This window comes from Trachemys scripta, chromosome 24 (genome assembly GCF_013100865.1).
Source record: "Trachemys scripta elegans isolate TJP31775 chromosome 24, CAS_Tse_1.0, whole genome shotgun sequence".
In the NCBI taxonomy this organism is placed as follows: domain Eukaryota; kingdom Metazoa; phylum Chordata; order Testudines; family Emydidae; genus Trachemys; species Trachemys scripta.
The window spans coordinates 7,387,790-7,403,526 of NC_048321.1; the positions used below are offsets into that span (position 1 = coordinate 7,387,790).

At 56.0% G+C, this 15,737-nt stretch overlaps 1 protein-coding gene across 2 annotated transcripts in view; it reads right to left on the minus strand.

Annotated features, from left to right (window-relative positions):
* Positions 1–1,972: 1,972 nt before the first annotated feature.
* The window catches only part of TARS2 (threonyl-tRNA synthetase 2, mitochondrial), a 29,737-nt gene continuing 15,972 nt past the window's right edge, over positions 1,973–15,737 (minus strand). Inside the window, exons 10-18 of one of the 2 annotated variants that reach the window (XM_034756431.1) lie at positions 14,881–15,047; positions 13,845–14,007; positions 13,541–13,678; positions 12,702–12,779; positions 11,192–11,292; positions 8,131–8,235; positions 7,552–7,624; positions 7,362–7,476; positions 1,973–2,661 (exon numbers count right to left, since the gene is read on the minus strand). In XM_034756431.1, coding sequence (XP_034612322.1) covers positions 2,513–2,661; positions 7,362–7,476; positions 7,552–7,624; positions 8,131–8,235; positions 11,192–11,292; positions 12,702–12,779; positions 13,541–13,678; positions 13,845–14,007; positions 14,881–15,047 — 1,089 coding nt within the window. In that variant the 3' untranslated portion in view covers positions 1,973–2,512. The remainder of the gene's footprint in view (positions 2,662–7,361; positions 7,477–7,551; positions 7,625–8,130; positions 8,236–11,191; positions 11,293–12,701; positions 12,780–13,540; positions 13,679–13,844; positions 14,008–14,880; positions 15,048–15,737) is intronic. The other variant, XM_034756432.1, reaches the window with a different exon arrangement.

A 15,737-nucleotide genomic window follows, 5' to 3' on the forward strand; every position in this document is an offset into this window, starting at 1 on the left:
CTGGATTTATGGTTTATTACAACAATCTGTAATCCACTAACCCCCCTTTGTCCTATGACTACAGGGGTGTTAACTGGCCACTCTACCTTGGATGGTCCTTTAGGATATGTGCTAACTACTTATGCTAAACTATCCGTTCCATCTTGCATTCAGCTATGACACCAAGGATCGGCAGGTAGTGATCGATCTATCGAGGATCGATTTATCGCGTCTCGTGTAGACGCGGATAAATCGATCCCTGAACACGCTCCCCGTCGACTCCGGAACTCCAGCTCGCGAGAGGCGGAAGCGGAGTCGACACGGGAACGGCAGCGGTCAACTCGCCGCCATTCTCACGGCCAGGTAAGTCGACCTAAGATACGCCAACAAGTTGCGTATCTCAGGTCGACTCCCCCAAGTGTAGACCAGGGCTAAGTACCTTCCCCAGACCTGAAGAAGAGCGTGGTGTCACTCCTAAGCTTGTCTCTCCCACCAACAGGAGTTGGTCCAGTAAAAGATATTCCCCTCCTCCACCTTGTCTCCCCTTGCGCGGCAGGTTAGATATAGCATCCCATGTTCCACCCCAGAACTGGCTGCATCGGTGGTTTGTGAAGTGACTTAAAGATCCTGTTGGGACGGACGACGTGTTAGGAGGATGATGATTTATTTGTATTATTGTAGGGTCTCCAAGCTCCTGGTGCCAGGTGCTGTACAAACACAACAAAGGGACAGTACCTGCCCCATGAGTTTCTGAGGTCTCCCCTGCAAGTCCTGTCCCACCCTAACCCTGCTTAGTTCAAGAGACCCATGCACCAGTCAGCCTGGAGCCTGAAGGCTGCCCCCCACCCCGCCCCGCTCCATTACTCATTCAGCCACCCTGGCTGCACCGGCTTTTGTTCGCTAGCTCCCAGACCAGACGTTATCTGGGGCTCGATTGAGCAAGGCACGTTCGCACTTAAGTGCACCATCAGCAGCCACAGATGAGGAAGGGCATCATCCTACCAGGGGCAGTGTTGTGCAACCGTTACTCATGCCAGTGAGCAGCTACTGAGGACAGTCGTGTGAGGAAGTATTCAGCACCATGACCTGGGGTTGCACAATCCAGCCTTCGACGGGTGGCATGTGCAGGAGAGCTCGTTTCTCTCCCCACCCAGTAAATCCAAAGGCCCATCTCTGCATGACCCCACATTCGAAAGGAGGGCAAGGCAGGGGGCACTGCTTACTGGTTAGCACAGGGGCAGGGGGTTATCGCAGACTGGGATTCTGTTCCCGGCTTGGCACAGGTTCCCGTGCTCTCATCAAATGGGTGCTGTGGGGGCAAAAAGCCACTATTTAACTCTGTGCCTCAGTTTCCCCATCTGCTATTGCTCAGGCCCCCGCTGCACCAGGTGCTGCTCACATACCTCCTAAGAGAGCACCAGCTCTGAAGGGCTCACACGTGGCAGGGAAAGGCAGGCAGAGAGAGAAGAGAAGCAACTGGCCCATCACCCAGCAGCAAAGCTGGGAAGAGAACCCAGGTGTCCTGCCTCCCAGTTCACTGGAGCACACGAATCACGAGGCTGGAAGAGAACTGAGGACCCCCTACCAAGTGTCCTGCCTTGGGACAGTGGCCAACGCCAGATGCTGCAGAGGAAGGGGCAGAAACCCCGCCGGTAGCAGATGTGGGGGACTCTGCTCCCCACAGCGATTTCACCCTGAGCCCTAATGGTTCCAGTACCTCCCACTAGACAGCACAGCCTCCCAGGGGGAACAGGGATGTTGCTACGGACCTACCTCACCGGGGCAACTGACTGTGCGTGAAGCACTTGGAGATCCTCCAATGAAAAGCCACTAGCTGCTCCCACCCTCACGTAACAGGGACCCCAAAGCTTCAGTTGCAGGGAGAGTCAGCCATCAGCTGCTGCACTCGCCCCCGGGGGGCACCCGTCACCAGCAGCTCAGCACCATGACCAGGGTACGATTGGTGCCGGTAGCCACCACTAGTGATGCTGCCTTGACTTGAAAACACATTTTAATCAGTCCCGGGGATCCGAGTCCGCGAGAGCAAGGCTGAGTGAGTGACGGGAGCCAGCAGGCCGGGCCCGCGGGTTCCAGGAACCATCTTTCTCCGGACAGAGGGATCCGGCCCCTGCCACGTTACAGCATCAGAGTGCATTTCCTCTCCCCCTCTCACCTGGTGGGGGGCGGCCCTCTCAATAGCTGCCAGCCCCTAAAGCGGCTCTTGCCCTTTGTCTGGAGGTGGGGAATGCAGCTCCGGTAGGGTCTGTGCCGACTCTGCTGGGAGGCCGCACACTTGGGGACGTCAGAGGGTGACCAACATCTGGAGAGCAGCTGGCGTCGCCTCCCTGTGCCAGGAGTGGCACCGAACCAGTGGCAAGGGTTAGTCACAGAGGCCTGACGCCCAACCCAACCTACGCACCAGGCCACTACCGCCTGGCTTGCCAGCTCCATCACCGACTCAGACAGGCGGCCGCTCATCACCGCCTGCTTCCCCCAGAGAGACGAGCCCACGACACACCCGGCAGGGACCGGCTCAGAACAGCTCCTCGGCGTTCCTGAGCCGGGCATCCCGCAGCTCCCGCAGCCTGAGCAGCGCCTCCTGCAGGCCGTGTTCCCCGTGCTGCCTGGAGTCGCGGGTGCGGACGTTCACCGTGCGGCTGGAAAGCTCCTTCCTGCCGACCACTGCAAGAGAGAGATGGCGAGGCTGAGGCGGGGGAGAACCGGGGCCAGAAGTAGGGGACACCGCTTCCGCCCCAGCCCAGCACACCCCTTGGGAAACACCCCTGCATGCAAAGCTCAACGCAAGACCCTACAGTGGGTGGCGAGGGGCATCAAGGCACCCAGCGAGACCCAGCAAAGCCCTCAGCAGCATCAATCTCCCCCACAGGCAGAGAGCAGGGGAGGGCAGGGACCCAGCCCCCCTGTGCATTGCTGAAGGGGGACAGGCCACTGGGTCTTCCCTGGCTCTGCTCCAGCGCCCGCCAGGAAGCGAAGCAGGAGGGCTGTGGCCATCAGCCCAGGCTACGCGGCGGAACGGCGCCCAAGGAGAGCCGTGCTACAGCCTGCCCGTGGGGAATGGGGGCGGGTGCATTCAAAGGCCATCGATGACATCGCCTGTCGCCCCAACCCTGGGTCAGCAGCCCCAGCAGAGAGGCCAAGACTGACCCCCACCCTCCCCTCTGCCCTAGGGGGGTCCCTGCAGGGCAGGGCTGAGGCACGTGGACAGGACAGCATGTGTGGGTGGGGGGGGACAATCGCTGGCGTCCCACGCTCCCCAGGGCTGCACACAAAGCCGCTCCTCACCGGAGGCCGAGCGAGATCCTTGTTGCTTTGGCCGCTGCTAATCCGCCTGTGGCAGATGGAGGCAGCGGGGAGCTAAGCCAGCGTTACCTGGAGCTCATCTCCGGACCCAGAGCAGCCGAAGCGACAAGGGAGCCCGGCGCGTTATCTCCTCCCGCCAGGCTCTGCGGAAGGCTGCGGCTGCCGAGTTCGGTGTACCCAGGAGACGCCCGGGTTTCCTGGACTCGAGTGTTACCCGAGCCCAGGCCCCAGCAGGATCAGCTGGGACACGGAGCCGTTTGGGTTTGTTTAGACAGCAAGAGGGATGCGGAGTTTTGAGGAAGAAAGAACAGCTGTCACAGACTATAGGCATGAGTCACCCCGACCCCCGCCACAAATCCAGGGCTGGGGAAAGTCGCCCCCATCCCACCGCACAAAGGGCTTTCAACTCCTAACCGAGCCCGGACACGGAGCTCAGCCGAACTTCCCCAAAACACCAGGCTAACAGATGGGCTGAATCACAAGCTTTTGGGACAGGAAGCCGAGCTGATCCCAGTTCACCACCAAGCCAGCACGGGGCCCTTTCCCACAGAGCCTTGGTGAGGGCTTTCGTAACATGGCCCAGGCCACGCTGCTTCCGTCCCTGCCCTCGGGACACTGTTCCACCGGCGATTAGCAGCACCCAAGAGCTTGCTAGGCCCTTTGCAAACCCAGGAGAGACATCTCTGCCCCGGCCAGCTTCCAGGCCAAGCCATTTTCCATCTCCTTGAGCCTTTTCTAAGGTCCCTCTCCTCTACCCCAGAGGCAGACCCTCGGTGCTAGGAGAGCCGCGCACTGTCCAAAGGCAGAATTAAGCTCCCCTTTGGGCTCCCTGACGGGGCCGGTTGCAGGGCCGCTTGGCCTCCCTCCAGTTGCTAACCCCCTGGGGGGCGGAGGTGGACGAGACCCCAGCCAGAGATCCACATGGTGCATCCTAGCCGTGCAACCACTCTTCTTGCCACCTGGTAAATTCTCCTGAGAGCAATTGTCCACCAGCTGCATCCCAACCAGGCAGAGTTCACTGAGTCACTAACATGGGGCAGGGGGAGGCAGAACTGTCTATTTTTAATGGGACCGCGACAAGTCACAAGCAGCCCAACTGGCTCTGACTAAGCAAAAGGTTCCCCATTTTTCTTGGTCCTTTGGGGCCAGGACGGTGCATCTGGGTCCATTCAAAGCAAAGGCCTGGATCTGAAACATTCTTCCCCCCCCCCGCAAATGTCTGCAACCCAAGCACTGCAGCCTTGACGGAGTGAAACCGACTAGAAACCAAAGGGAAACTGCCCTGTCAGCCTGTCTCGTCCCAGCTGAGCGAAGGGCAATGGGGAAACCGGCAGTATCAGGAGTGAACTAGATGGAGATGAAGATTTAAAAAGCTACCTGAGGGCTTTGGACACTCAGCTCCCATTGGTTGGGTGTTCAAACCCCTTAGACAGCTCAGACAACCTAAAGGTCCTTGGGGTTGGAGTCTAAGTGGCCTAGTGGAGCAAGCACAGGCCTCGGGACAGGTCTACACTTCACACACTGCACAAGTGTAGCTGTGGCACTTTAATGAAGATGCTCTACGCGGACGGGACAGAGCTCTCCCGTCGGCGTAGTTAACCCACCTCCCGCGAGGCGGTAGCTGTGTTAACGGGAGAAGCTCCCCGCCAACAGAGGGCTGTCTACACGGGGGGGCTAGGTGGGATAACTACGTTGCTATGGGGTGTGGATTTTACACACCCCTGAGCGACGTACTTATACCGATATAGGCCTGTAGCGTGACCAGACCTCAGGAGAGCTGGGTTCCAGCCCAGCTCTGCCACTGGCCTGTTGGGTGAACTTGGGCAAGTCACTCCCCCCTCCCGGGCCTCAGTTTCCCCATCTGTAAAACAGGCTAATGATACGGACTTCCTTTGTAAAGCACGTTGTAAAGTACGTTGCACGCTCTCCAGATGATAAGAGCTAGGGATTATTATTAACCGGACACCAACCTCAATCCGTCCAGCCCCTCGCTATCTGAATTCCCCTACTATTCAGAGTTACAGCCCGGGAGGGGCAGGCAGGACTCCTGGGTTCTATGTTCTATTCTCATCTCTGCCAAACTCACTATAGGAGACAAATACGTTACATGAGCAGGGTGCGGAGAGCTGGAACTGGGTTTCCTGCCAGCAGTTTGACCAGCTCCCAGCCACCCCAGCCTGTGCCAAGCAAAGCATGCCCAGTATCCCACATCTCGCCCCAAGCACTTCTACACATGCTAGGCGAGAGCTCTGCGTGACCGCAGAGAACTAGATGAGTGAACAGCCGGGGCTCTGTCAGCCGGCCACTCACGGCTGAGCAAGGGAACGGGGCCTGAGAAACTTTACAGTCACTGACCACTGAGGTCAGTGGGTTTGGGGTTCCAACTCATCTCCCCTTCCCCATTACACTTTCCTCTCTCGGGATCTCACGCTCGCTGCAGCCTGTGGCCAGAGCATAGGGCTGGGAGCCAGACATTGTTGCCTCATATCCCCTGGCTCCCTCATCCTCCCTTCTGTGGTCTTGGGCAAGTCCTATCCTCTCCCTGGAAGCAGCTATAGCCTCATCTTACAAAGGTCCCAGTCGTCTATGCAGAGTGATTCGAGGCCTCAGGCGGAAACAGGCTAACAGGACAGGCATTACGCTCGCCGGGCCTGATTCTTCGTCGTGCCACCAGAGCTGTGTAAGGGGGTGGAAATACCCCCTGAGAATCCTCCCTGGTGCAGAGCTGGTATAAGGGCTCGGCACCCTTCCTGCTCCCATATAGGGGCCAGATCGGGAATATGGCCAGAACGCACTAGACTACAACCAGGCCCTGCTTCCCGAGGGCGATGGGCAGCAGGGCATGAGTTAGAGCAGCCTCGGGGTCACGGCTTGTAGGCCCTACCGTAATACACCTAGTTCAAGGTCACTATTAGTCACTTCACCTGTGCCTGTTGGTGCCAGAGTAACAGACTGGGGCCGAAAGAGCGTAAAGGGGTCAGATGAAAGGGGAAGGGCTGGAGAATCCAGCCAGCGCAGGGGAAGGGCATAGGTGGCCTAGTGGCTAAAGCACTGGGTTGGGATTCAGGAGTTCAAATCCCGGCTCTGCCACAGATACCCCTAATCTCTCCAGGCCTCATTTCCCTCCTTTATAAAACAGGGAGAATAATCCTTCCTTGATCTAGTAAGGCCATGAGCTCTTTGGGGCAGGGATTGTGTCTGTCCCTATGAGCAGCGCCCAGCATGGTGGAACCTTGATCTGAGTTCGAGCAGCCTATGGGTTGCTCTGAGTTGGGGCCTCCAGGTGCTACCGTAATACACCTAGTCCAAGGTCTGTGGTAGATCCTATAACTCACTCCACCTGTGCTAGTCATTGCCTCTGCGGAACTAGGGGGAGGTTGGCTTAGTTGCCTTTGCATCTGTCCCCACTCCCCAAGGGACGTTGGGAGGGCAAGGAAAGGACCCTCAGGGGTCGAGTACAGTCTGCCCCTTTCCCCACAGCTCCCTATGAGGGCAGGGCTGTGCACCTGCAGCCTGTGCGCCGGGCCCTCCCACGAGGTTGACGCACCCAGCCGGGGGAGACGCCGCGGACGAGAAAACCCAGCCGGGAGCGGTTACTCCTCTGGCGTATTCGCCACGGGGCTGATGGGAGGGGAAGGTCGAGTGCTCCCTGCCCCGCGGCCCCAGTCTCAGCCTCCTCCAACCCAGATCCTGGAAGCACGTGAGTGAATTCTGGGGGAGTGCGAGTGACAGATGTTGCCATGGAAACGGCTGCATCCCCCTCCACCGTCCCATGAGGGAGGGGGAACCTGCGCATGAGAGCCCCTCCACCCCGGCTCAAACAGGCGGCAGTGGGAGGAACACCCTCTGGCCCAGTGTTCCCAGTCCTGCTGTTAATAGTAGTGCCTTAGCAAGAGGGCTGACGAGGGACAGAAATCATCTCCTGTGACGAGCACCTGTTGCACCAGGGAGCAGGTGTTCAGGGGAAGCGCAATCCAGCTTTCCTACGCCCCGAGCGCGCCTTCAGGGACGGGTGGGACGTGGTTATTTTGGGAAGCCCCGCCTCACACCCTCACGCTTACCCAGCTGGAAGTTGTACTGAACCAGTTGAGCCTTCCGGATTTTCCGGTTCAGCGTGGTACTCCAGTCGGCATCGACGTCCGCCATGAACCCCGCCTGGTGGAACGTCTCGCGCACCTGAGACACAGACAGACACGCGTCAGAGATCCCAGCCACGGACGGCGCAGGTCGGGCCTGGATCTCGCCACTCACCTCATGGGCATAAACCTCCGCATCGGGTCCGACCGGGATCACCATGACTTGGAACGGGGACAGCCACAGAGGCCTGCAAAGCGAGGAAGAGGCTGAGTTCCCTTCGCTTCATTACACAAGAGCCCTCTCCTCCTCCTCCCCCTCCCCCGGCTGGGCATTCCCGCTCACCCGAGCTTTGTCCATCTTCCGGGGCCAATGCAGGATGGGTCACGAATGCGCCGGCAGCCCCGGCCAGCTTGTGTGCAGGGACTGAGCCCGACACCAGTGCATCCAAAAGCACAGACCTCTAATGCTTAAGCGACTTGCCCAACGTCACACGGAGCTGGGAGCAGAACCTAGGACTCCAGCCCTCTGCTCTGTGCACAAGATCATGCTGCAGCCCGAAGGGTGAGCCCTGGGCATCTGGCTACCTGGCTTCTCTTCCTGACTCCTAACAGTAAAAGGCCCCCCAGAACCACGTATCCGCCCCGCCCTGGTGGCTCTTCACTGGACAGTCGCAGCGGAAGGGGACAGCTGGGAAGGAACCGTAGAGCAAGGGGTTCCCAACGCAGGGTTAGGAGCTAGCGCAACTGTCCTCACCACTTCCGGCCGTAGTTCTCAGCCAGGACGGCCAGCATCCTCTCCACGGAGCCCAGCACCGCCCGGTGGATCATCACCGGCCTCTCGGACGTGCTGCCATCTTTGCTGTGGGTGAAAAGGATCATGGGAAGCGGTCAACGGGCACTGAAGGTACAGAGTGACAAGCAGGCCCCTTCCCCAGGGCCTGACGTGACAGAAGAGGAGGAGAAGGAAGTAAGAGTTCTGGGGCTGACTCTACCTGCAATGTGTTTACATTTGATGGAGATGCCACTCAGAGTTGCTATAGCAACAAAGTGACTCCAGACGTGGATGAGGTTCCTGTTCCCCCTCAGCCACTCCTGGGGTTTTTACAGGCGCAGTTCTCATTGACGTGAGCAGGAGCTGTGCCTCTGAACACTCCAAAGGGCATGGAAACGTGAGATCACCCGCTTGCCCACCGCGGAAATGCAGCCACCTCTAGGGCAAGACAGTTACACCACAATTTGCCAAATATCATTTTGTTCCTCGTTCGAAAGAGGAAGTGAATTAATTTCCAGCTAATGTGAAATGTGAAGTTCTGAGGCAGGTCGAATGCGTCAGCTTTTCTGGGACGTGGCCAGGAGACCAGGGTTAACACTTCAACTCTTGCAAAATGTCCTAGGTGCAGTCAGATCTTCAGTTAAGGACTCCAGGTTTCTGAAGTGGGATTCTCCAAAATTCCCAGTGCTGGCTGAGCTCTGCTCCTGGGGCCGTCAGCAGGAATTTTGTCACTAACGTCAATAGGAGCAGGGTGAGGCCAACACTGAGTGTTTATGAAAACCACATGGCCTAAATTTCCCCTCTCTGCTGACTACCCCGGACACGTTCCCTGGAATTGCAGGAAGAGAAAACTGATATTTATAGGGGGCTTTTCACCCCAAGGATCCCACAGCACCATATCCACTCGGCTTTACATACCTACGGTGCGCCATACAGGGCCACTGAAATGCGGCCATCTCTGGTGCGGAACCCGACAGCTGTTGAACAGCACATGGCAACAGAGCATTAAATGGGAAGTGAAGAAAAATGGGAACAAAACTAGCCAAGAATAAAGTGAAGCTGGAAATGAGGGGAAGGTTTCTAGCCTTCAGAGGAGGGAGGGACTGGACCAGTTTCCCACAAGAGGCAGGGGCGGGGGGAGGGGGGGAGACGGGGGGCGGGGAGGGGGGACAAAGGGCCTAACTAGTTAGAAGCTAGAGCTTGACTTGTTCGTGAATGGGGTGATAGGAGGGGGTTGCCTGCGACAGCAGAGGTCTGGACTCAATGACCCAGAAGATGCCTTCCAGCCCTATGTTTCTAACAACAACAGAACCAGATGAAAACGCAGGGGGGATTCAGAATGTAGCTTCTATTGGCAAGATTTGGCCAGGACTAGGGTTCTATCATCCACTGGTGATTATTAAAACTCTCCGGCTTGACTCGTTGAAGGGGGCTCAGGGAGACTGGGAACCCAGCAAATATCTTCCCATCTCCTTTAGGTCCCTGCTTGTTTTGCTAACGTGATGGCCGGCATCTTGGCTGACACACCAGGAACTGAAGCCGGACCTCTGGATGTTCAGAAAGCCTTTGACAAAGTCCCTCACCAAAGGCTCTGATGCAAAGTAAGCTGTCATGGGAGAAGGGGGCAAGGTCCTCTCGTGGATCAGTAACTGGTTAAAAATTAGGAAACAAAGGGTAGGAATAAAGGGCCAGTTTTTAGAGTGGAGAGAAGTAAATAGCAGGGTCCCGCAGGGATCTGTACTGGACCAGTGCTGTTCAACATATTCATAAATGATCTGGAAAAAGGGGTAAACAGTGAGGTGGCAACGTTTGCAGACTATACAAAAGAACTTAAGATAGGTAAGTCCAAAGCAGACTGAAGAGTTACAAAGGGATCTCACAAAACCGGGCGACAAAACGGCAGACGAAATTCAATGTTGATAAATGCAACGTAACGCACATTAGAAAAACATAATCCCAACTCTACATACAAAATGATGGTGTCTAAATTAGCTGTTACCACTCAAGAAAGAGATCTTGGAGTCGTGTTTAGTTTTCTGAAAATATCCACTCCATGTGCACCAGCAGTCAAGAAAGACTGGGACTGTTCATCTTAGAAAAGAGACGACTTGGGGGGGATATGATAGAGGTCTATACAATCATGACTGGTGTGGAGAAAGTGAATAAGGAAGTGTTATTTACTCCTTCTCCTAACACAAGAGCCAGGGGTCATCAAATGAAATTAATAGGCAGCAGGTTTAAAAACAAACAAAAGAAAGTATTTCTTCACACAACACACAGTCAACCTGGGGAAGTCATGGCCAGGGGAGGTTGTGAAGGCCAAAAGTATATAAGAACTAGATAAGTTCCTGGAGACTAGGTCCATCAATGGCTATTAGCCAAGATGGTCACAGATGCAACCCCAGGCTCTGGGTGTCCCTAAACCTCTGAATGCAGGAAGTTAGGACAGGATGACAGGGGATGGATCACTCAATAATCGCCCTGTTCTTTTCATTCCTTCTGAAGCACCTGGCATTGGCCGCTGTCAGAAGACAGGATACTGGGCTAGATAGACCATTCTTATGTTCTTAAAAGCATGAACTGCTGCAGCTTGATCTGATGAGCCAAGGCACCCCAGACTCATATCCTCTAGGGATCAGGCACCGAGGGGGAGCCGTAACACACGTCCACCATGGGGCTACATCAAGACCCCAACCCTTGGGGAAGCTACCCCCACCCCATGATCCTTACTGGCCAGGATCTTGGGTTTAAGGGCTCATCCACACAACACTTAGCTTGCGGCAAACTGGGAGCGTAAATCTACCTTGGGCTAGTCTGCTGCGCACTAAGCGTCCATGCAGCCATTGCTACTGTCCACTACAAGTTTCCTACTGTGCTTTGAAAGGCAGGTCGGTCAAAGCGCACTAGGAAACTTTTTAGTGCCCGGCAGCACCATCTACACGGATGGCTAGCGAGCGGCAGGATAGCACGGGGTAGGTTTACACCCCAGCTCGCTGCAAACGAACCATCTGTATAGACAAGCATCACCTAGATCATGCTATACCTGGTGTACGTCAGGTCGAACCTCATGGGCATTTGGAAGTCCAGCTGAATGGTGGCACATTGATGGTATCGGCCCAGGGCGTCCTTGATCTGAATGTCGATCTGAAACAGCACGTGGAGACGTGTGAGTCACTCATTTCCCAACAGACCCGGAGTTTTGGTTCCTTGAGGAACCTTGCAAAGTGGGGACAGCACTGTAAACAGAACCCTGTCTCCATGGGGATACAACTCGGCTTATCAGTGCAGGAAAAAGGTCATTCCACTTTATCCCCTCCATGCTATTTATGGCTACAGCAGCAGCACTGATCTCTGGGGGGAGTATTTCCTGACCAGCAGGGATAAGCCCAGACAAAAACCCCAGGCTACAGTCTCAGCTCCGGCTGCCAATTAAGTCCCAGGAAACACCTAGCACATGGCTATTTGTTAGGACACCTGTACCCTGCAACACTCCACATTCGAGAGCCATGTTTGCAAAGATTCATGGAGGAGTCTTGTACAGCATTGAGCTGAGCCCAGGGGGACAGAGACCAAGGTCTATTTCAAGGGCAGAAAGTCCAAAAGTCACGGTGTTTGCATCTTGGAAATCATGGCTGAGGTAGAAGTAGCCCGAGGGCCCAATCCTGAAGCTCCTGGCACATTCCACAGATAACTACTCCCGTGAGTAGACCCAGCCTGAGGGCCCAATCCTGCAGCTCCCGGCACATTCCATAGATAACTACTCCCGTGAGTGGACCCAGCCCGAGGGCCCAATCCTGCAGCTCCCGGCACATTCCATAGATAACTACTCCCGTGAGTGGACCCAGCCCGAGGGCCCAATCCTGCAGCTCCTGGCACATTCCACAGATAACTACTCCCCCGAGGGGCCAATAGATTCCTGCACAGGTGAGTTACCTGGACAGCTCACCTGAGCAGTAAAGTTAATCACACCAATCACATGAGTAAAGTTACTCACGTGTGTCCACGTTTGCAGGACCAAGCCCTTAGTCATCCTTGATTAAATCCCACACAGTTTGCTGATCCTTTAGAACTCGGGGTGGGAGGAATGGGTATAAACAAGAATGGGTCCAATTCCAGGCCCTGCATTAGCTTCTGCAAATTGAGCGGTTTTGTAAATTAATCAAAATTAGAGCCTGTCCGTTTTAAGACGCTCGTGTAGCCTCGTAAAACAATTGTACCGAGCTAGTCCCAGTGCGTTCCGTCCTGAGATCTCTGTGCCTCACGAGGGAGGGCAAGGATCACCAATGCTCTACGCTTCGCCGCAAGCATTGGGGTTGATGCCGGAATCGCTGGGCAAATTCTCTGGCCTGTGCGAGGCAGGAAGTCAGACTAGAGAATCAAAATGGCCCCTCCTGCTCTTCACATCCGAGTCATTACTCTCATGCTATAAGTGGGGAAACTGAGGCAGAAAGCAGGGACACGACTGGCCCAAGAAGGCAAAGCAAGTTGGTGGCAGGCTCGGGACCCAGGAGTCCTGGCTCCAACCACTGACGGTGGATCGAGCGCTCACTAACCTTTGGCCCATAAAATGCCCCGTCGCCTGGATTGAGCTCCCAAGGCTGCCCAAAATCATTCAGGCTTTTCTCCAGTTGCTGGAAGACAAAGGGGTTAAGTGAGTAGATGCCTTTTGCCCCAGGTCGCACCTGGATACACGGTCACTGCCAGCTAGTCACAGGGTTGATTCAATATTGAAAGTCACTGCAGGAGACAAGAAGCCACCAGCATCTACCCTGCCGACCAGCTGTGATCACCGCGTGAGCAGCATCTTCTGCATGGTAAGTGGACCCTGCCTTGGTGGATGATGCTATAGCACACGGGTGTATTCAATGCCGCTGTACTGTGAGAGGTGGCACGTGGATCCAATCACAAGGGTCTGTACCAGGCAACTCCCCCAAGTGCTGCTCTGTGCCACACAAAACAGAGCTGTCAAATCACTCAGACCCAACCACATCAGCCTCTCGCCACTTGCCAGGGTAAGCAAGCAACAGCCACGGTGCACCAGCAACCTGGTGGTGGGGAGCAAACACCACGGCCAAACGAATGGGCAGAGGGATTTATTACAGCTGTGCCTAGAGATCCCAAACTGAAATCAGGGTCCCTGCTGCACCGGACGGGCACAGGCCCTGGCCGACATATGGGCCCCATCATGCCAGATGCCTAGCCAAGCCCAGGGCCCACACTGTGCCGGGCGCCACGCCAACCCAGAGCGAGAGAGTCTCTAAATAGCTCAGGCAGACAAAGGAAGTGCTGTTATCCCCATCTTACAGACAAGGGGAACTGAGGCACACAGAGATGAGGTGACTTGCCCAAGGTCACAAGGGAAAGTCAGTGGCAGAGTGGAAGTGTTCCCCACCTGCTCAGCCTGCTCCCACACATGAGCGTCCCCCAGGAACCCTTCTGGGCGCGTGGAGAGATAGAAGCGGAAGGAGAAGCCGAAGACGGAGTACACGGCCTGCAGGAAATCCAGGCATCCGCTGATCTCGCCTTCCAGCTGGGAAAGGAACACACCACACAAGTAGCTTTGGGGGACGGGACGGAGGGCAGCGCCCGTCCCCAAGGAGATGGCAATCCCAGGGAGGGAGGGCGTTTAGGGAGGGATGGTTTGTTAATTATCCCCTACCCCACCCCCCTCGGGGTACCCAGCTCCACGCGCTCACCTGACCCAGGGTGCAGAAGATGTGAGCGTCGTCCTGCTGGAAACGCCGCACCCGGGTCAGGCCGGTCAGGGTCCTCGAGGACTCGTTCCGGTGCAGCACCCCGAAGTCGGCCAGGCGGAGGGGCAGCTCCCGCCAGGAGCGGGGCCGGTGAGCGAACATCAGGCTGATGGGACAGAATGGAGGAAGAAGGGAAATCGGAGCCCGTCCAAGCCCCGCTGAGAAGCACACCGAGGACTCTTTGGGGCAGCAGCAGGCCCTGACAGGGAAGGGAGCTGCTGGGCTGCCCTCGATCCAGCCCCCGCTGCTGCTTCTCTGGCAGGAGAGCCAGGACCCCGGTGGGAAGAGAGCCACTCCCACCCAGCAGCCAGTCAGGGGCCTCAGTGGGGAGCGAGTGGCCAGGGCTCGACAAGACACCACAGCTGGACACCTCCATGGCAGCCTGGACGTAGAGACCAAGGCCTAAATGTGCCATGGATACAGAGCTGCAAGAGGGGTCCCTCCGGGTGCTGCCCACGCTGAACATGGGCTGTTAGGTATCAACAAACCAAACTGGACCTCTGGGCCAGACCCCAGGGTTGGCAGGCTGTTGATTTATTTGAAATACGTGTTTTTAAGAAGTATCCCCTCCCCCTCCCATTCGAATGGCGTTACGATTTTGTGCCTGAGATTTTAACGACAGGCAACTATTGTACAGTGCTAAGCAAAAACCAAGGACAATCCCCAGTCAGCCCTGTTCTACTCACTAGACCCCACTCCCCTCCCAGAGCTGGGAATAGAACCCAGGAGTCCTGACTCCCAGCCCCACCCCTCTACCCACTAGACTCCACTCTCTCCAGCCTCTATCACAGACCCCCCTAGTCCAGTGGTTCTCAACCTATGTGGCCCACAATGAGTTATGTGGGCCGCATTCAATGCTACCTGTATGGCCCTGAGGAGGTCACACGGGCCACAGCTCCCTGCTGATTGGGCCGCAGATTGAGAACCACTACCCTAGCTGAACAGCCAGCCTGCAGCAGACCTTGGGTGCCTCGCTCACCAGTGACCAGGGCAGTTCATTGGCTTGAGGGCGAAGGTCTCGTTCTCGACCGGGAAGCAGAACATGTGGTCGCTGTAGTGCTGCCAGTGGCCAGACAGCTCCCACAGCTTGGCATTATAGATGTTAGGGGTGACCACCTCCGAGAACCCACGTTTCCGATACTCGCTCTGCAGTGGGGGCAGAAAACACAAGACGTGGCCTCTCCACGGGAGCACAGACCTGAGAGACACTGGGCCCTTTACAGTGAGAATGCTACTTAGTAACGATACAGAGCTTCACATCTTCAGAGCACCGCCCTCACTCACAGCCCCATCCTCCTTTCCTGGGGGAAACGAAGGCAGAGAGGTGGAAATGACGTGCCTAACGGTCACAGAGAATGATGGTGGCAGAAGTGGGATTAAAGGAAATTATTACTTACCTTACAATGACTGTGGTTCTTCGGGGTGTGTGTGTGTGTGTGTGTGTGTGTGTGTGTACATACACACACACACACGTATATGACAGACACACATTCCACTCTTGGTGCACATATACCCAGCGTACTCCAGTTCAGATTTGTTCAGCGAGCAGTGTCTGTTGGGGGCTGTGCCTCTACCCCAAATGTCCTCATGCTTCCAACTGAGGACATAGGGGGTGACCCCAACCACCCCTTAGTTCCTTCGCTAATACGGAATATATCTAGACTCCGTAGTAGTGGGGAAGGATCATGGAGTATATACGGACAACACATCTCCAAGTACCACAGCTACCGTAAGGTAGAACTGCTGCAGCTTCAATTTCTTGTGTATACACACACCATTTTTGCTGACTCACAATCAGCGTCCTAGATCACAGTAGTCTACCTACACAGTGGTTGT